This window comes from Oculina patagonica, chromosome 10 (genome assembly GCF_052425735.1).
Source record: "Oculina patagonica isolate OP01 chromosome 10, crgOcupat, whole genome shotgun sequence".
NCBI lineage: Eukaryota > Metazoa > Cnidaria > Anthozoa > Scleractinia > Oculinidae > Oculina > Oculina patagonica.
The window spans coordinates 7,801,717-7,823,208 of record NC_135767.1 but is presented as its reverse complement, the minus strand read 5'-3'; the positions used below and the strand labels follow the sequence as shown (position 1 = coordinate 7,823,208).

At 39.3% G+C, this 21,492-nt stretch overlaps 1 protein-coding gene across 2 annotated transcripts in view; it reads left to right on the top strand.

The window, feature by feature from the left end:
- LOC144628270 (uncharacterized) overlaps positions 1 to 21,492 on the top strand; it is an 82,479-nt gene that overhangs the window by 19,056 nt on the left and 41,931 nt on the right. For both annotated transcript variants that reach the window (XM_078486340.1, XM_078486341.1), the window contains 16 exons: positions 489 to 1,022; positions 2,201 to 2,314; positions 4,248 to 4,553; positions 5,724 to 5,885; positions 8,100 to 8,236; positions 8,616 to 8,766; positions 9,614 to 9,781; positions 10,756 to 10,892; positions 13,273 to 13,462; positions 14,728 to 14,883; positions 15,289 to 15,414; positions 15,763 to 15,876; positions 16,776 to 17,336; positions 17,804 to 17,911; positions 20,065 to 20,187; positions 20,799 to 21,332. In XM_078486340.1, coding sequence (XP_078342466.1) covers positions 489 to 1,022; positions 2,201 to 2,314; positions 4,248 to 4,553; positions 5,724 to 5,885; positions 8,100 to 8,236; positions 8,616 to 8,766; positions 9,614 to 9,781; positions 10,756 to 10,892; positions 13,273 to 13,462; positions 14,728 to 14,883; positions 15,289 to 15,414; positions 15,763 to 15,876; positions 16,776 to 17,336; positions 17,804 to 17,911; positions 20,065 to 20,187; positions 20,799 to 21,332 — 3,621 coding nt within the window. The remainder of the gene's footprint in view (positions 1 to 488; positions 1,023 to 2,200; positions 2,315 to 4,247; positions 4,554 to 5,723; positions 5,886 to 8,099; positions 8,237 to 8,615; positions 8,767 to 9,613; positions 9,782 to 10,755; positions 10,893 to 13,272; positions 13,463 to 14,727; positions 14,884 to 15,288; positions 15,415 to 15,762; positions 15,877 to 16,775; positions 17,337 to 17,803; positions 17,912 to 20,064; positions 20,188 to 20,798; positions 21,333 to 21,492) is intronic.

Below are 21,492 nucleotides of genomic sequence, written 5' to 3'. Positions count from 1 at the left end.
GAGCGTTACGAAAAACGTTTTTAATCCAGGGTTAATTCACAACTCACCAATTCCGCCTCCTACAAATCTAAAATCTTCGAACCAAATCGCTCACTACAACTGTGTCAGATTGCTTCCCCCTTATAAACTACAATTTGATTGGTTCTGATAGTACCTGAAATCTGATTGGTGTGACAAACAAACATACTTCACTGACCCACTGACTGACTGACTGAATGATTACACGGGAACATCATGCCGACTAAGAGCTATTTTTGAAAAAATAACTAAAAATAAATTACAATAAATACAGATATTTTAGTGCCATAATGAAACAATTTGACGTTATTACGACGTCATTTATTTGATTTTTGGGGGTGAAGTCCTCGTACATCAATACTTCTATCACAACTAAGTTATTACAAAATGTAAAAAAAAAAATAAAAAAAAACTTTGTTTCACAGCTTCATTTTATAACTAGCTCAAGTATTTTTTATTCTTTACTTCAGTTTGTTCCGCCAAAATGAACCTGGCGTTTGCTGTGGACGGGTCGAACAAGATGGGCGATGCCAACTTCGACAATATTGTGAATTTTGTCTTCAATGTTTCCAGTAACTTTGATGTGGCTGTTAACAAAACCTGGATTGTTACAGTATTTGGAAACCAGACGAACGTCTACAAAACTAAAGAAGAATTAGACAATTCAACAGCGCCAAGTTTTCCAAATAGCACGCAAGTGCTCTTAGGAAAAACACTGGAATCAGTTAAAGAGCGTTTGAGTAACAATGACACTCAAAGAGGCGCCGTAAACGTGGTGGTTCTTATAACTACACATAGGTCTGATGATGACATTGCTATTCCCACAATCCAGTTAAAAACGTCCAACGCGACCGTTTTCGCTGTGGGTATTGGAGACCAGTTCTCGTTGGGTCAACTGAAAGAGATAGCTTCTGATCCCGATGACCATCATTTCTCAAAAGCCACTGACACGACGGATTTATTGAAAAATTTGGCAACGCCCTTGGCTAAGAAAATATGTCAAGGTAAGTGTACTATTTAAGGTGATTCCCTAGTATTGCATTGCGCATCCTTACTGCGCAGAATTTTACGCGTAATTAGCGCGCGCACATAAACAAAATGGCGGCTTTTTTCTATGCGGCTTGGCTCGCGAGAGAGAGAAATCATCGTTTTCTCGTAAACGAGTTCGGTGACCTATCATTTTTTTCTCTTAGTTCGAAAGTAGTGATCAAATTCTTTCTATAAAATGAATGCAGATCCATTTCTATGGCAGAATAATACACTGTCACCGAAAACGTGTACTTTGCCAGTACTCGCAAAGGAAATATAAGGAATTATATGGTAAATACAAGGTCTTCCTGCTTCTAAACGAATACGGTGACCCCCCTTTTTTATTTCAAAATTTAACTTCCCTTAAGGTAAACAACCAACTGGCAAAGTTTGGTTGGAAATCTATGAGCAGTTCTATTTCTAGGGAATTACCTTAAATATTAAGAGTGAAATACCAAATTTCAAATACACAAACATTGAAAATACACCGTCTAAAGATTTGCTCCATAGCTAATTCTTTTCCATGGTCACACACTAGGGTTTCATCCAGATACTTTACAGTTAGAAGCACCTTGAACAGCATAATAAACAGTACCACATGAAAGTACTGCTTAATAGCATGATTATTTGAATGGTCACACACTAGGGTTTCGTTCACACACTTAAAAGTTAGAACCATCAGCATAATAAGCAGTACGAAATGAAATTATAGTACACTTCGCAGCCGGGTTTTGAGATGTCACCGGCAAGCGTTGCGTGACATCCCAAAAAACGGGTGCAAAGGACAATATTGAAAGTACTGCTCAATAGCTTCCATTTGAATGGTCACACACAAGAGTTTCATCTGCACAGACCAGCTCGTACAACATGTAACAGTATCACATAAAGGTTCTGCTCAATAGTTACATTTAAGCGCACACTGAGCTGGGCTAGCACAGCCTTAAAACTAACCTCATTTAAAATTAACCACAGTAAACAGTACTTACACTGTTCAAATTTACTGGGCTCGCCCGAGAATGGCTTTCTCGCAGGGTTGACGTCACTGGCCGGAAGTGAAATTTCACTTCCTTAGCAACGCGCGAAAAGTTCATTTGAAATTGATGTTTTATTCAATTATAAAACGCTCCATTGAAACAAATTTATTATTCACCAGTTGCTGACCGCTGTGCAAGCTCTCCGTGTCGTAACAATGGCAAATGTACTAGTTTTCCGGATGGATATAACTGCACTTGTTCATTGGAATTCTACGGAGACAACTGTGAGATAAGTAAGTTAAAACAAGGAAATGTATAAACATGTTTTGCAATTTTACCTGTAAATTGTAATAAACATTAACAAACCAGATCTTAAGACAATATAAGATATGATGAGTGGGTTTGGGGAGGAGAAAGGTCAAGAGAGAAGAAGCTTAAGTTCTGGCTTCCGCCTACTGCAAAGCTTAAAGACTGAAGCAAAGACTGACAGCGGCCCTGTATATTATAAGAATTAGAAATTTCTGTCTGACTAAATCTAATAGATCCCATCATATTAAATTATTTTCTTTCGTTTATACATTGTAGTGTTCCATTCTAACTGCACGGGAGTATTTTGCTTTTGTGTTCTACGCGGCGATTTTTTGTTAAGTTAAACTTGATTTCTGTTCGATCGCGCGAAACAACAACAGATCCTGCCGGTCGTGCGATGGCATAAAGCGATAGTCATATGCAAGAGGTTTCTCGAGATCGATTTTGTATCCAGAACTGTTCTTTTTTTGTTTTTTGTTTTTTGTTTTGTTTTTGTTCTCAATTATTTCATTGTAGTAAGTAGATAAAAATATAAAGCTATTAATTAAATCGAACTGTTTTGCCCTCCTGGTTCAAAGTTACCAAGTTTTTTTTTTTTTTTTGGAGCGAAAGGCGACATCGCATGGGTCGATGAGCAAACTGGTCAGCAGTTGTTATAAAAACATGGCGGCCGGAAGAGATCACAACAAATGAAGGTCACTGAACAAAAGAATTAAGATCATCTGTCCTTGGCTCGTTAGGATCAATTCCATCCAAATGGTCATAGCTGGTTTGTGAAATTTTATATTTCAATTTTACATGAGGGCGAACAATCGTGATTTTTAGTACGAAACTTCAATTGCCAAAATGTTCGTGAACATGGCACTCTGGCAACCGATTTACAGATTTATATCTTACTGCAACAGAAAAACCGAGGTTGCTGCTAATGTGCAGGTTAGCTTGTGCGTGCATCTTTTTTAACTATTTCGTTTTACTTCTCAAGTTAAGGGAAGTCTACGTACGTCTTATAAAGTTTCTTAAAGCCTTAAACATTTTAGCCAAAAAATGCCTGAATTTGAGAGTTAAGAGAGCGCCTCATTTATGCCTGACATGAACCGCTAATGCGTGTTTTCTTTAAGGTTCTTTGTTGCTATAACTTAAAATTCTTGCCAAAGGTGTGATTTCACTGGAAAATAATTACGACCGAGTTCTCTTAGGAGGCCTGGAGACTAGTCATTTTTGAGACCTTTATACCTGCTATCTCTCATGCTTTCGACTTGAGTGTCAGGCCTGCTGATCAAAAATGTCAATCTTTTATTTCCATCATTTTATGTATAGTCAGGCCACTTTTTATGTCTGACTCAGAAATTCTTTGTGAGAAAGTATATCTGTCAACTTTTTCCAAGTCAATATAGCATGGGGCTTATATTTGCCAGGGTTTTTGGAGACAGCCCCGGCATTCATATCTGTAGTTGTAGGGAGGGTAAATGGGAGGTGTAGTGGCCCAATGGTTAGTGCGCTGGACTCTGGATCGAGCTGTCCAGGTTCGAGGCCTGGTGGGGGCACTGCATTGTGTTCTTGGGCTCACTTTACCCTCATAGTGCCTGTCTTCACCCAGGTGTATAAGTGGGTACTGGCGAATTTACTGCTGGGGGTAACCCTGTAATGGACTAGCATCCCATCCACGGGGGATAAAAAATACTCTTTTAGAGTCGCTTAATGCTTGGTCCTGATGGGCCACTGGGCTAGACAACAGACTTTACCTTTCCTTTCCCTGGGGAGGGTATGTATAGAAAGTACATGTATCTTGTCTAGGGTCCAGATCCTTGCCAGGTTCAAACCTGATCATCTTGATCTACATTGTAGAGTCCAACACACTAAAACCATAAGATGATCACTGCTAGTGACCTTACTTGTGTTAAATACTTACCCATACAGGCAAGTCTGTACCAGAATACATATCCCTGGGATGTTTTAACGACAGCAACGTCACTCCCGCTATTCCATCTTTGGAGTCAGAAAATGCCACTTACCTTGATGGTAATTTCACAACAAGGAGCAACCCTATGGAAAAATGTGCTTTGGAAGCCGCCAAGATGGGCTACAAAGTGTTTGCTCTTCAGGACGGAGGAGCCTGCCATTCTGGTCCTTATGCTCATCTGAATTATAGCATATATGGCCCCGGGACCTGTGCTCCAGATGGACTGGGTGGTGTTCTTGGAAAGGATGTTTACCTTCTTGGAGGTTGGTGAATTAATAATGGTAGTCCACTGAGAATTATTTTGTTAAGGTCTGTACATTGTCAGGCATAAATAATAAATAATTTTTGCAAAACTTTGTTTAACTTTTAAGTGATATGGAGCTTTAGACTATGACAAGGGAATTCCAGTCCTAAGGAGTTTCCTTTTTAGGTGGGAGGGGTGGGTGGGTGAGGTGGAGGGGTGAAGTTAGGGAAGTTGACCAGCCATTGGTGCCACAGGTACTTTACTGCGTCCTTCTGTGGCATGGAGCAAATATAAGTATTTCTGTTATGGTAATATAAGCCCTTTCCCCCCATAAATATAATTGTTTTGATAAATAAGCCTTCCCAGATGTAAGCCTGTGGGCTAATATTAAGTTATTCTGTGGCTCCTAAAGCAAAATGTAACTTTTCTGATTACAAAGCCCCCTACATGTTCATTTAATGATTGTCGAACTTGTTTTAAGTTTTCCATCAGATGCCCGGGGGGGGGGGGGGGGGCTACTCCCCCAAAATGCGTATACGGGTATGTGCAGCCCAACGGGGTCGTGATTTTGGGCTCCCGATCTAGAAGGGGGGTATCCATTTTAGAGACAATTTCTAGAACGGTATGGCATTTCGAACATACGAAAGTTTTAAAATTATTAGCAGCCAAAACGGGGTGTTAAAAAATTGACCTTTTACTAGAACGGGGTATCATTTTGAATGCAAATTCTTTCTAAAACAGGGTGCTACTTTGGAGACCTGGGCGGCACATACCCACCCAAAATATACCTGAGTACCCCCCTGGGATCAGAGGTTAAGAGAGTTTCATCATGGGGTTTTCAAAATAAATTATGCACCGAAAGTAAGCCCAGGCCTAATTTTCAAAAATTCATTGTATCCTACTAAATGGGTAATTGCTTAATCCCAAACGCCACTAGTGGACTTGAGTTTTGGCTTGTTTTGCAGCAATCAGTCCATAAAACCAGTATTTTCCAACCAAGAGGGCTTGTAACAAATGCATTCAACAGAACCTGATCTTCAGCCCTAACCTTAATGCTAACCAAAGTTGTTTCCAAAAAACTAAACTGTACTAAAACCAAAATACTCTAGAAAAGTGGCAATTTGTAGTTATAATGCAGTATTTTTTGTGCACAACACAATTTTGTAAACTGTTTTCTTTTTAAAAACAGCCAAATGTGGTAACCTGCTCAGTGAAAGTCTCATCCACTTGTCAAGTGAAACAATCCATGGCTCCTCATTCAATGAATCCTGGGGAATCCCCTTGTTAGATGGCAACTATTCCTGGTGTCCAACAGATAGTGACTCGAAGCGAACACTTGAGATTGAGTCCGGTAAGACAATAACTCTTTCAAACTGAGGGGATATACTAGTCATGTCAGAAGGATATTGACATAGTTCCTGCAAACAATTTCTTATTGTCTCGAACCAATAGCCTGCTATTTGTGCAAAGGGCTACAGCTACAAAACCCTCTTCCACATTGTGCTCTCTGCACGCATTGTAGACCTATAATGCTAAGTAACATTTTTACGAAGTTCTCAGGCAAAGGGCTATGGCCACAAAACCCTCTTTCACATTGTGCTTTCTGTACGCGTTGCGTGCCTATAATGCTTAGTAACCTTATCAGTACCGTTGGTCCACTTTGTGTGAACTAAACAGCTATGACTAGACTTTCAGACCTTCTGAGAGAGAATTACTGGATTAGATATAGGCTTTTGTGGAATGCTGAGAGAATAGTAAGGTACAACAGTCCTGGTCACGAAGAAAAAAAAATTCCAATGTTAGGATAAAATATTTGAGCTGTGTAGGCCTTATGCGTCCAATTGCGCGACAAGGACAGATGATGATGAAGAATGGATTAGAAACCACAACCTCTGGAACGGATCAAGTACTGTCACACTGACTTTAAAAACATCTTAGTGTACAGTAGAACCGAGTTAATCTGACCCCTAACGGACCTTCAAAATCAGACGGCATTGAAAGGGGTTGTTGGGTTAAGCAGGTTTTTAGAACAAGTAAATTTCCAACTAAGCTTTTCTTCTGGCCAAAAATAAAGTGGTCCTACATGTGGTAATGAAATGGTCTTATTAAGATGGTTTCCGCACAACTTTCGAGCAATACAGGCAAAAATAAAGTTACCAAAAAGACCTCTTGGCATGGCAACAGTTTTAGTACAGCTAACAAAACCCTGCCAAAAATTAAGCACTCGAGCTGACCCCGCGAGAGAAAAATGGATTTGAAGTTTTCTATATTTCAGTTAAAACGGACGTTTTGCGCCAGTTCAAAACAAAATGGCGCGCGTTTTAAACATTTTTACGAGGTTTGACTTTAATTTTCTCGAGAATGCTTTAGAATTTAATTGCGGGGTCACTAAGACAAATGAATTTCGATAACATATATTCAATAGTACACAAAATGTTGCCGTGCTATGAGTGGATTTTTGGTACTTAATTTTCGCACTCATTGCTCGAACTTTCAGCGGAATCCGTCTTAATGGGCTAGTCATAAGTTGGGGTTCTACTCCATCTCTGAAATTGCTACCTCTGGCATTGTTTCATCATATATTTTAAAGGAGCTATGCCACAGACGACGCATCCAAAAGAAAAATCCAGGACTGAAAGCAAATGAGAAGCACGCTCTTTATGAGAGTCATCGCAAAGTTTCCTCATTGATAAAATTCACCAAAACACTCATTTCTGTCAAATATGAAATAATAATGAAAGTATCAAATAACCCAGCCAAACATATGAAGTACTTACAAAACAATACAAGTGTTTAATCCTAGACAGAAGTGAAAAAAATGGCCAAATTTTTCAAGTTTGTCGTTTATAATCCATCTTAATCTCCCTTAGTCGTAATTAACCATGCTTGTTTATTTTCGGATTATTATTACTTCTTTGGTGTTTTATTACCTCAAAAACTATTATTTTGAGGCTTAAGGTGATTCCCTAGTATTGCATTGCGCATCCTTACTGCGCAGAATTTTACGCGTAATTGGCGCGCGCACAAATGCGGCTTGGCTCGCGAGAGAAAGAAATCATCGTTTTCTCGTAAACGAGTACGGCCGGTGACCTATCATTTTTTTCTCTTATTTCGAAAGTAGCGATCAAATTCTTTCTACAAAATGAATGCAGATCAATTTCTATGGCAGAATAAAACATTATCACCGAAAACGTGTACTTTGCCAGTACTCGCAAAGGAAATATAAGGAATTATATGGTAAATACAAGGTCTTCCTGCTCCTAAACGAATACGGTGACCCCCCTTCTTTATTTCAAAATTTAACTTCCCTTAAGGTTATCAGCCAACTGGCAAAGTTTGGTTGGAAATCTATGAGCAGTTCTATTTCAAGGGAATTACCTTAATGGAAAGTAATTGTTATGCATAAGAAAGGAACTAAAATATTTTGCCATAGTCTTTTTAATAGTACCATTCATTTTTAAGTGAACTTTTTTGTGAATTGACTTTCTTTAAAGTTATGAGAGTGGTCCAATAGTTTTTATATGTAAGGAAGACTAACACATTAATTTGATGTATTTGTTCACAGGACGGGAAGTTTTCTTAACTAAGCTGACTGTGCAAGGTAAAAAAGGTTCCAAGGATTATGCCGACAACTTCTGTTTTGCTTCTTCTGTCGACGGTGGTGGAGTTCAGGAGATCATTCGAACTTTTTCAACTTGTCTAGTAAGAAATAAAACTTGACAGTGTTAGCCTAAATTTTATCCACTGCACACGTTATAACAGGCATAGTATCTGAAAAACACACTCAACAAACGGATTGTGAGAGTGGAGTGTCTTGCCCAAGAACACAACGCCGATGACCCTGGCCAGGGCTCGTACCGGACCGCTCGATCCGGAGTCTAGCGCACGAACCATTAGGCCACCGCACCTCCCACGTGAGTAAAGGTACCAACTCAAACATTTAGCACCGTTTTGACTTAAAAAAATCAGTGAAATTCCCGTGATAATGCCCTTTAGCTGTTAACGTTATTAAAGTTTCATCGGTGTGTCATTGTACACTGTACATGTGTTTGTAACAACTGATAATCTTGTTAATCTACAGATAAACCTCTCTAATCAAAGCTCTAATGGCAAAACCGAAGTCACAGTCACTCCTGCGCTAACAGCTCAATACCTGAACTTTGCTCCATGGAGGCCATTCAAGGGCGACGGAATGTGCCTCAGAATCGATGTTTTTCGCAGCTTCAATGCGTGTAAGATGCTGTTCTACTTTATTTTGTAAATGGACATTTCAAAACATTGTGCGCGCTACAATTGGTCAGTACGAGTTCATTAAAGCTCCATAAAGCACGCAGCCTACGTCACGAGTTGTGATGCATGCAACTTATGTAACAAGTTCGAGCGCGCGTTATTTTTTTTAAATAGCAACCTTGCTCCTCTTGATTGTTAAGTTATATATAAAACATGAGAAAGAGTGTTTCATCACATTTCAAAACACCGAGAAGACAGTTTATAATACGACGCGCAGCCGAATATTTTTACCAATTTCGAGGTGTTTGGAGATGTGAGATGAAACACTAGCTCGCCGAGTGTTTGATATATTTTCTCAATCGAAACTTGAACTACGTATACGGAGAAAATGGAGAAATAAAATCGTAAAAATCTTTGAAAATTAAGATCTGATTTCCAAACCACCATCACGGTTATGTGTTGGGACTAATGAATTATTTCTGAGTTAGAGAGCACTTGAGTAATTTTACGAACACTTGGACACACTCAGCTGCGCCTCGTCCTTGCCAATACACTTCCCTCGTGCTCTTAAAAATTCCTGCTTGCTTAAATAACTCAATAACGCACTCGGGTGTGTTGACTATTACCTTATTCGATGTACATGAACAGTATCGCAAATTTATCATTGTGATATTAAATGATCATGTGCTCTTCTTTCAACAATTCACCCAATATCTTCATCTTAGTGTTCAATACATAGCAAAGGTACTTCACCATACTTTTAGCACCGTGACCGTTTTGACCAAAAATGCAGCAACTCCTGCGATAGTTCCCCTTTAACAGTGTTCACATCTTTTTGTTCTTTTATAGCAACGCATATTTCAATTTTAAGAGAAGCGGGCAACACTGTGACATACAACTACACAAGTGTCCGTGGAAATTTGACTGGTCCCCCTCTGGTTGATGGAAATCTTTCCTGGTGTCCATTACCAGATGACAATGAACTACGTTCCGAACCTGTCTTAAAAGTGGATCTAGGTTAGTCCATCTATTCACTTAATAACACCAGCCAAGTATTGATAAATCGGCTATCATTCACTAACAAATAATACCAAAGTTTTATTTCTTATTTCGAAATCTGCAGTAAGACAAAAAAAATTTACTGTCAAGAATTAATATTGTGTTCGTTTTATTATAAACTTTAAAATTTTTCCTTTGATTCTTACTACAACTAGTCCGTCAATAAATAACACAGAACATTAAAATGATACCCGTTCCTTAAAGTAGAAAGCTGGGGTTTTTATGTAATGTTTTAAACACAAGAAACAGTGTTTCATTACATTCCCAAACACCGGGAAAAGAGTTGAAAGTAAGACGCTCAGCGGAGTATTTTTGACGAGCTTCGAGGTGTTTGGAAGTGTGAAGAAACGCTGTCTCGAGTGTTTGATATATCTTCTCAGTCAAAATTTATAAAGGCTAATGACAAAACAGAGACTGAAAAATCGTTAAAAAAGCACTATGCCAATTAAGAAGTAATATATCAAACACGAGAGACAGCGTTCATCGGGATATCCAAACACCGAGAAGAAAGTTGAAAATACGACGCGCAGCGGAGTTTTTTGATGAAATTCGAGGTGTTTGGATAGCCGATGAAACACTTTCTTGAGTGTTTGATATATCTTCTCAATCGAAACAAAAACAACGGAGTAAACGGCGTAATAAAATCGTAAAAATCTATGCTAATAAAGACCGGGTATCCAAACCTCCTTCACGGTGTGTGCATTTAGTGAACGGTACTGGAAAAAATCTCGATTTTGGTCAGCGGCTCGCAAAGGATTGCCCAAATGCTCGCAAAGGATTGCCCTAATGCTCGCAAAGGATTGCCGGAACGCTCACAAATGAGCAACGGATCGAAAGTCAGTGCCGCAAAGGATCAAAATAGCCGTCGCACTGTTATCACAAGAAACATCTGTTGCTTGCTTTAGAGCAAACTTGCTTTTTCTTCTCTATAGGTATGCCTTTTAACATTACCAAAGTGCAAGTGCAAGGCGCCAAGGATGCGAGTGAATGGCCGTACAAGTTTTGCCTTAGCTATAGCCTAAATGGAAGTCACTTTAGCGAAGTAAAAACACAGGAATCTTCGTGCTTGGTAAGTTATCGTGGTACATTTACTTTAGTATAGGGACTTTATTTTGTTTCATTACAGGTGGCTAGCAGATATAAAATTCTAGGGAATATAAAAAAAAAATCATTTCACGGATTTTAGCCAAATTTAGACATAAGAAAATCTACATCAAATTGAGTGAAATAGAAAAATAATCATTAAAAACAGCAAATAAACTTTTCAGTAACACAGCAAATACAAAAGAAGGTACGGATGGACAAAATTTGAAGAAGATTCAAACTGATTGCGACATGGGTTTTGAAAATTTGTTAGGCTGAACAACTTTCAAAGTTAATAGAGAGATTAAGCATGACGTTATACGGCAAACGGCAAACGTGAGCTTGCCTTTCATTTTGTTACCTTTTTATTGAATTCTAAAATTTATCCCTCATAAAAATAGAGAGAAAATCCCACATTCACGACAAGCACAAAACTAATCATTTCCGCGTACGAACGCCAAACGGTAGACGGCAGAAGTTGAATTTTTGCCGTTCGCGGGAAAAATAAACGTCATGCTTAACCTCTCTAATCTTGTTTGTAACGTCCGTAAAATTTTGATAGTGAATCGAAGCTATACGGCTTTGTTATTTGGATCCATAGAAGTAACTTCTTCGCTAACATTAGTTTTATAGAGAGTATATTTGGAAAAACGTTATAAAATAGACTAAACTCAACCGTGACGCAGTCCCTTTAAGAAGCTACGCCCACTACGACGCCAAAGACAACATCTATAATTATAAGGAAGGCAATCGGATCGATCAGTTTAGGTTTTCCCTCATTCTGTGGATGTGAGGACACTTATAACTTGACATGTTAAAGTAGCCTTCTAGTCAAGCTTTTCTAAGACGTAAAGCACTGTGTTCTATTCTAGCATGCAGCTGGAAACTGAAAATATTATTCCTTTATCCTTACGAGGAATAGGAGGCGCGGTGGCCTAATGGTTATGCGCTGGACTCAGGATCGAGTGGTCCGGGTTCAAGCCCATGCCAGTGTCACTGCGTTGTCTTCTTTGCAAGACGTTTTACTCCCGTAGTGCCTCTTGCTACCTAGATGTATAAATGGGTACCGGCGAATTTAATGCTGGGCGCAACCCTGCAATAGATTACAGCTGTAGCATCCCATCCAGGGAGGGGGAGTAACAATATGTCTAGTTGCTTAATGCTACAGAAGGTAGGTAGGTAAGGTAAAGTCTGCATACGAGCCTAGTGGCCCATCAGGCCGGAGCTTATCCCAGTTTCCGTAGCATGAAGCGAAAAGGAGTATTTCTACTCCCCCCTGGATGGGGTGCTAGTCCATCGCAGGGTTACCCCCAGCAGTAAATTCGCCGGTACCCATTTATACACCTGGGTGAAGAGAGGCACTATGAGAGTAAAGTGTCTTGCCCAAGAACACAACACAATGACCCCGGCCAGGGCTCGAACCCGGACCGCTCGATCCGGAGTCCAGCGCGCTAACCGTTAGGCCACCGCGCCTCCAAATGCTACAGAAACCAGGATTATAAAGCTCTGGTCTGACGGACCACTAGGCTCTAACGCAGACTTTACCTTACTTTGTCAGAAAATTCAGAAGCCTCGTCATCTTAATTTCTGAAACACTTTGTTTCATACATGTATTTTGACCATCCCCGCCCTAGTTCAGTGTTGACAGTACACGCTCACTATAACTCGTTCGCGCCTTTGCCGACCAAAACCGGTCGAGACGAACGTTGCCCTCTGTTCCACTTCTGATATCATCACTTAAGTCTGAAAAAGGCATCACTTATACTCAGTCTCTACAGGAGGAAACGTTATTTCAATGATACCCAGATCAGAATGACTGGGTCAATTGAGCTTGAAATATATACACACAAAAATGCCTAGAAGTTTGAGTGAAAAACTCGGAAGAAAATTTGCCTTAACCACCCTTGGCTACTCCATGGCAATAATTTCCCGTTCGGCGTTAGTTCTTTTTTAGTACTTAATTCGATCATAATTTCAATTGTCTCAGCTAAATTTTGAGAGTCTTGTAGAATTTCGTCGTTTTGCAGGGAACTGAGGGCTTAAAACAGCACCATTTAGATGTAGTGGCGAGCTACAGGTCATTTACTATGTTATTATGTGACACGCATCCTGCCTACTATTTCGACTTTTATATGGTTTTGTAACATCAATTTCTCGCAAAGCAGTCAAAGCTTTATGTAAACAAAATATGAATGTCATCTGAGCTTTGTTGACAACCAAGTTTTGTTCATTAGGCTCATCATACAGGTGTTCCCTTGAATACCCCTCTCCTACTACTAAACTGGATGGGTGCTCGTCAAGTGCGCTTTGCTATGACCACTTTCTTTAAAAAGGTTATTTTATCTGTTTATATTTATCCTTTGTAGCTGTTTGGACAAACTAATGACGATTTGAATGACATACCTCGGCCATATGACTTTTCTCCTCCTCGACTTGTCCAGTCAGTCAGTCTGCAACCTAAATATCCAACTTTAGCTACAAACGAAGGCTATTGCATCCGGACAGATCTCGAGGGCTGTGTTACAACTACGGTTGATAGAGAACAAGTAATTGATGGTCAGTATTTAGAAGTTAAAAAATCAGACATGAGAGAGAGTGTTTCATCACATTTCCAAACACCGAGAAGAGAGTTGAAAATAAGACGCGCAGCGGAGTATTTTTGGCGAACTTCGAGGTGTCTGGAAATGTGATGAAGCACTCTCACAAGTGTTGTTATACATCTTCTCAATCGAAACTAAAGATAAGAAGTAAACGAAGAAATACATTTCCAAACACCACGGTTGTGATATTATTTCTTCTACACTACTCAACAGACAGTATAATTACAGGAGCCGTTACGGTCTATTTTGCAGGTTTTGGTCGAGCACCAGAATGCAATAAATATAGGTGCTTAGTTCCTTGCCCCCGGGTGGGGGATAGGGCTGGGTAAATATAGGTATTATAGAATAATAACTTAAAAAAAATAATAATTTTATTCATATAGGGCCATTCCTTATATGCTCATGGCGCTTTACAAAAAAAATGTGTAAAAAAAAAAAAGACAATAAAAACGGTAGTAAAATCTATAAAGGAAAAAAGAAAGATTTAAAAACTATGAAGAAATATCTAATTTCCGTCTTATTAATGAGTTTGAAAAGTAAAGTATGTTTAAAATGAAAACTATTTGTCTCTATATAACCTTTCACAACTTTGATTGAAACAAACAAACAAACGAACAAACAAAACTTTGATTAAAAACAACCCAATCCACGGTCAAATTGTCCCTGTACTTCCGTGGATAGGGCATATTTTAGATAACTTCTAACGCATTTGAACAATGACCAGAAACGTTAGTGTTTGTGGTCCTCATACTCAAGAATGAGTCAAAGCAAGTCAGGAATGGAACTGTAGACCTGAATTTTGACTTAATGATGTCTGTATTGGATTTCACATCCCTGTATTGACTGACTGACTGACTGACTGACTGACTGACTGACTGATTGACTGACTGACTGACTGACTGACTGACTGACTGACTGACTGACTGACTGACTGACTGACTGACTGGCTGGCTGGCTGGCTGGCTGGCTGGCTGGCTGACTGGCTGACTGGCTGACTGACTGACTGGCTGGCTGACTGGCTGACTGACTGACTGGCTGGCTGGCTGGCTGGCTGGCTGGCTAGCTGGTTGGCTGACTGACTGACTGACTGACTGACTGACTGACTGACTGACTGACTGACTGACTGACTGACTGACTGGCTGGCTGGCTGACTGACTGGCTGGCTGGCTGACTGACTAATTCATTTTTTTATTGTCATTCTTTATTATTATTTTTTGCCAGGATGCAGCCACAGAACAAAAAGAGGCAAATGCTGTGTTTTGCCATTTCTGTATAAAGGCGAAATGATATATTCCTGTATAAAAGACAACCATAATCAACCATGGTGTGCAACAACTGATGACTTTGACAGAGACAAGCTATGGGACAACTGTCAAGGTACACTAGTACTAGTATGACCAGAACTAAGTATCTATTTCCTTCTTGCAGTTAATACTTGTATTTTAAAATTTTTGGGAAGTGCAATGACCTGATGGTTAATGCGCCGACCTGCAGATCGAGCGGTTGGGGTTCAGGCCCAGGCAGGGGTCACTGTGTTCTGTTCTTGGCAAGACTCTTTACTCTCATAGTGCCTCTCTCTACCACGAGTGTAAATGGGTACCAGTGAATTGTTGGGGCAGCCTGACAGAATGCTGGGGGGTAACCTGCGAAGGACTACAATCCCATCCAGGGGGGAGTAGCAATACTCCTAGTCGCCTTATGCTACAGAATTCGACGTAAAGCACCGAGAGTTATGAGCCACTTCTGCTTAAAATGCCTTATTTTATTTTTTTTTAATTTCAGAGAGTACCAGCCGTCCGTGTCACGCAATGTCTTGTCTTAATGGCGGAACATGCGTAGAGGACGTGATGGAATGGAGTTTTAAGTGCATTTGCAGTGAAAAATTTGTTGGGGAAAGGTGCGAGGATGGTGAGTAACAACCGATTGCTAACTAAGGAAAGGTTTTTGTTTTTAACTTAAGAGCGGCCGTCAACAAATATCGCCTGAAGCAGTGCAATTTGAAAAAAAAATCCAAAATTCTCAAACTTGGCCAGAATGTAGGCCTAGTCGAACTATTTCTAAAAATCAGACTTATCTTTTACGTTAACGGCGACGATGACGGTTTGAAAGCTCTCACAAGGGGTACATACAACACATGACTTAAAAATATACCAAAAATAAACAATAAGGCACCGTCAAACAATTAATATATCATTGAAAAGAGCAATGAAATACGCACTAAGGTAAGAAGATGACTATAATGCATTTGTACACCAGATTTTGATGAATGTCACAACAGCCTTTGTCAGAACGGGGCAACATGTGTGAACACTCACGGTGACTACAGATGCGAATGCAAACATGGATACAGTGGAAAGAACTGTAATTTAGGTAAGGGTAATTATTTTTCCACTGTTACATCATTTTACTATATAACGTTAAGAGAACAGGGGGAATACCAGAGCGTGGTACACCTTAGTGTCCCCGTTGTGAAGCTAAATAGCAAAAAGTAATGGTTTTTCACATGGTACTCGCAGACCGGCGTTTTACTTATCGCTCGTTAAGTACATGTAGCTGCGCGTGTTGCTTGTGAAATCCTCTAATAAGGTGTATGTAATACATGGGCTTGTTTGACATGTCTTAGAGCAGCTAACAAGCTTAAGTGTTCTTAAGCAAAAATATCATTTCTTGCGCTTTGTTTGTTTGTTGATAGATACGCTGTTCTCTCATCTCATGCCAAAATAATAGTCCTTTTCTAGTTTACTTAATATGAAAAAAACACTTCCCTCCCTGCCTCCCTATCATATGTTACACTTTACCTGTAGCAAATTATCATTTTGAAACCATATGAATTGCGGAGTGGTTACTTCATGTAGCTACAATGAGCGCCAAATGTGTTGAGACACTCGGCTGTTTTTGAGTACCTCGGACAGATTTCACCCCTCACCTCTTCCCACGAAACAATGTTGGATTTGCCATCTGCAAGACTTGCTTCGTTTGTGAATAGGAGGAGGGGGATGGTTGATAATCTACATCTGATTTGAAGTAGAAACATGGAAATATTAAAATCTGTACTCATTTCAACCAGCTGTCTCAACTTCTTTTGACGACCATTGTAGTTGCTAGGTCAACAGTTGACTGCATACTAGTTTTAGTAGCTATACAGTAGGAAAATATAAGTGTGATTTAGTTTGGGTTTTGAAAAAATGTCAAGCTCATGCACTGAGAATACTCATTAACGTTTAGATGTAAGTTTATGTCGTGTCACAAGGAAGTTAATTAACTTTCAGATTGCAAGTTCAGTGAGATTGAACTGGGATTTCTACTGGATGGCTCTGCGAGTGTGGAATTCTACGGACAGGGCAACTTCCAGTTAATAAAAGATTCCACGAAGAGTTTTATTCGCTCATTCAATGTCTCAAGCGGGGCAATTCGTGTCGGAGTCATTGTTTACTCCACAAATTCAACTGTTGCGTTCACACTAAACCAGTTCGCGAGTGAGATGGACATAGAAGAGGCAATTGACAACATTACGTATCCTGGCGGCGAAACATTCACTGGCCAAGCTCTAAACGATGCAGCCAGAGTTCTGTTCAGCAATGATACAGTCCGAGCCAATGTTTCCAAAATATTAGTGGTAATCATAGATGGAGTATCCACTGATGACGTCACGCAGCCAGCAGCGCTCGTCAACGAGACTGGTGTGACCACTTATGTTATCGGGATTGGTCAAAATTACGATCGTTCGCAGCTCTTGCAGATAGCTCTTGATGTCGAGGCTCATGTAATTGAAGCTGAATTCAACGATATTCAAGAGGCCTTTGGTGGAGTTAGAGAAACAATCTGTCGGGGTAAAAAATTTCGCTGCTTTAAGTTACTTTATGTTTAACAATTAGACGGCAAGCTCGAGATTCCTATCAGCTGATAGTTGGCGAGAGGCAAAGCCCTGAGTCAACTACTAAAAGTCGTTAGAAACCGAGTGCAAGCCGTCTAATTGTTTTAGCATAACCCAGAGACCGATTTATTTAACAAAAAAAAGTTCAGGGAAATTGGTATGTGTTTCGCCAATTTTACTTGCGCGCGATCCCAAAACAGGTTGCATTGGGAGTTTGCCTAATAGTCGGTCACTGGACTATGCTAGAACACCTATAGTTGCCATTTTGTTTTGTTCAATGTTAATAAGAAATTCATTTTTGTCAATAATGCTCGTTTTAAATCGAAATAACTATTTACAAGGCTTAAGATGATTTTAAACATTTATCTAATTCCTTTTTTAAGATATATATTTTAAATTTATTTTTTAATTATCATGTTTTAGAGCTGGACAAGTGTGCGGATAACCCTTGCCGATTTGGTGGTATTTGCAAAAATGAAGGCTTGAACTGCACTTGTGCTAAAGTTTTCCAGGGTCCAGAATGCTCCGAAGGTAGGTCCACTAACATATCAAATCTAGTACTTAAAAATTACGTGTTATGCCTGGAAAACACATGTTGCAGCTGGCTGTTGTGAATTAGAACTTAAAGCTTAGAGAAGTGGCCAAAAAACCTTACAGTTTTACTTTTTCCAAAGCATAAGTTGGTATTGTAAAACTGTTTTAGAGGTTGGAAGTCGATATTTTTTTACTTAGTTCGAAAGATATTTTTTTCCAAGGCGATAAAACGTATATTTTTTTTACACGGAAAAGAGATCGGAACTAGAAATTTAGCAAATGCTATTAAGAATGGTTACCTAATTATATTAGACGCGATTTTAAGGTGGCCCGAACCTATTTATTTACGTGATGGTTGCATTTTTGAATCGCGCTTTTTGGCAGGAAAGATTTCACCGATTTCTTCGAATTTTTGCGTCCTGAATGAAAAATGTTTGAATTTACGAAAAATGGCATTCGATTTTCAGTCGGAATAAAAACTTTGGAGATTTGAACAGATTTTCAAAATCAAGTTTTTACCAAAAATGTCCATAAATTTAAAACCCGACGACAAATTTCTCCTAAACTTTAGCAAATAAGCCTCAGAGCTCTCAAGTTTTGTATCAAGAAGTTTCATGACAATCCTGACCATGCAACTCGCTGCATAAAATGCTGGTAAAATTTTATCTAAAAATGCTACGCTAATGCATTCTTGTCAACTGACGCACAAATAGCGGAACAGTGAAGCCAAACTATTGGTCATCTGCAAGGGTAATGATCCCTACAACCTTATCAAAAAGAAAGTGAGTAATCAGAAACCTACAGTAAATACAGACAGCGCAACAAGAAGCAAAATTTAATAACGCGTTCAAGGTAAAATTAAATGTTTTATATTCATCTCAACTATCACGTATTCGTTCATTTATTTTCGAAAAAATCTTAGCATAGCAAAAATGAACATCTAAGAAAACCCCTTACCAGTTTTCGTCACAGTAGGTTCCCATTCTGAGGATAAATAAAACCGCCAAGTTGAGTACTTCCTACCATCCGCTTTTCGACTGCAATGAAAACCCTGTGCCTGATAATATATTCAAGGTAGCTGACATTGTTTTCGCATTCCTTACGGCCAGTTTGCCACTTGGGGATAACAAGTCTCGGGAAACATTAAAACATCATTTTAATAAGAAAACCATTTTCATATTTGAACACTCGCTATGCCCAAGTGGCAAACTGCCCGTGAGGAATTCGAAAACAAAGTCAGCTATCATGAATATATTATTGAGCACTAAGGTTCTCGATGCAGTCGGAAAGCGGATAGCAAGAAGTACTGAACTTGGCAGCTTAATTTCTCCTCAGAATGGGAACCCACTCTGATGAAAACTGGTAAGGGTTTTTCGTAGATGTTCTTTTTTGCCATGCTAAGATTTTTTTTCGAAAATAAAGGAACGAATACAAGGAAGGGGAGCTGAATATAAATTATCTGATTTTACCTTGCAAGCGTCGTAAAATTGTACTTCTTGTTGCGATGCTTGTGTTTGCTGTAGGTTTCTGATTCCTCGCTTTCTTTTTGATGAGGTTTTGGGGTTCATTACCCTTGCAGATGACAGCTAGTCCGGCTGCACTGTCCAGCTATTTGTGCATAAGTTGACATGAATGCATTAGCAATGCATTTTCAGATAAAGTTTGACCAGCATTTTGTGCAGCGAGTTGCATGGTCAGGATTGTCATGAAACTTCTTGATACAAAACATGAGAGCTCTGAAGCTTATTTGCTAAAGTTTAGGAGAAATCTGTCGTCGGGTTTTAAATTTATGGACAATTTTGGTAAAAACTTGATTTTGAAAAGCTGTTCAAATCTCCAAAGTTTTTATTCCGACTGAAAATCGAATGCCATTTTCCGTAAATTCGAACATTTTTTATTCAGGGCCCAAAAATTCGAAGAAATCGGTGAAATCTTTCCTGCCAAAAAGCGCGATTCAAAAATGCGACCATCACGTAAATAAATAGGTTCGGGCCACCTTAAGACGTTTTCACCGTCCTTAAATTAATATTTGGCGGTATCCTGTCAAATGAAATAAATCATTTTGCGAAGAGTTTTTGCGTTTCTAATGTGAGTTAGTTACATTTTATAGCTGTCTTGTAACTCATTTCTGCTTGTGATTCTTTTAACAGATGTAAAAGAATGCTCCAACGCAAGTGTCAACTGCACGTCTGGGAAACACTGTACAGAAACATTTGGCGGTCATGAATGCACATGCGCCAACATGACTCTGTACGGCGAAAACTGCACAAAAGGTAAGTCTCCTTTCACTGCGGTTTTTCTTTTTTCGTGCCATGCATACTAAATCAGTCTTTTGAATATTTGTTGGATGATCCGAAGATGTTACTTCTAAGTTCAATCTTAAAAAGCTTTTTTCCATTGACTCTAATTCGGACGGAAATATTTACTAATTGCATAATTGTATCGAACAAAATAACTGGCGAGTGCAGTCTGTCTGTCCGTCCGTCCGTCCGTCTGTCTGACCGTCTGTCTGTCCGTCTGTCTTTTCAATAAGCCATTTCTGAATGGGCTTTTACCCCTGTTGCAAAATGAGTCCTGTGCAAAACCTTTCATATGGAAATAAGTTTGTTTGTGATAAAAATAAAACTATTTTCCATATGAAAGCTTGTGCACCAAGACTCGTTATTAAACAGAGGAAGAAGACATCTTGGAAATGGCCAACTAATTGATCGTTTGATTGATTGATTGATTGATTAATTAATTGATTGATTGATTAATTGATTAATTAATTGGTTGGTTGATTGATTGATTGATTGATTAATTGATTGATTGGTAGATTAACTCATCGACTGACGGATTGATTGATTGATTGATTGATTGATTGATTGATTTGCTTGAATTTCAGATTGCAGAAACGACTCTACTGTCCTGTTTCTCTTGGACAGAGCGAGAAATGTGGGACAAGACAACATCAAACGTCAGGTGGAGTTCATCATATCGGTGGCTTCAACGATCCATTTCAAAAACATCGCCGTTATCTCGTATGCTACCGATGCTGAAATTGTGATCAGACCTGGCCAGGCATCAAATTTCACCGAATTTGCAGAAACGCTGCGTCAAGCCAATTACTCCATGGGCCACATGAAGAATCTGGGCGAAGCGCTTGAAAAAGTGCAGGAAATACCCGAAATATTCAATCACACCACACCAGCACTTGTGGTGGCGATGATCTTAGGGAAATCCGATGATGATAATGGTCCACATGCGGCAGAACTGAAGCGAAGAGGTGTCACAATCGTGGCCATGACCTTGGATAGCAGTTATAGCCTGGCGCAGCTTACCCTTTTGACTTCAAATCCGTTAAATGATCACTGGCTCACCACTGAAGCTGCATCTTTGAAAGATTTTATCAGTATAACAAGAAACACCATTTGCAAAGGTATTGTATGAACCGCCTGTATTTAAGGAAGGGTCACTCAGCCACGTTCCGGCATCGAGTTTGAGAAAACGGGAAAAGGATTCGATTTTTGTTTTTCGTTAGATCTTACTTTGGAAAGCAAAAATTGGATGTCGTTTTCTGTTTATCCCAAGAAATATGG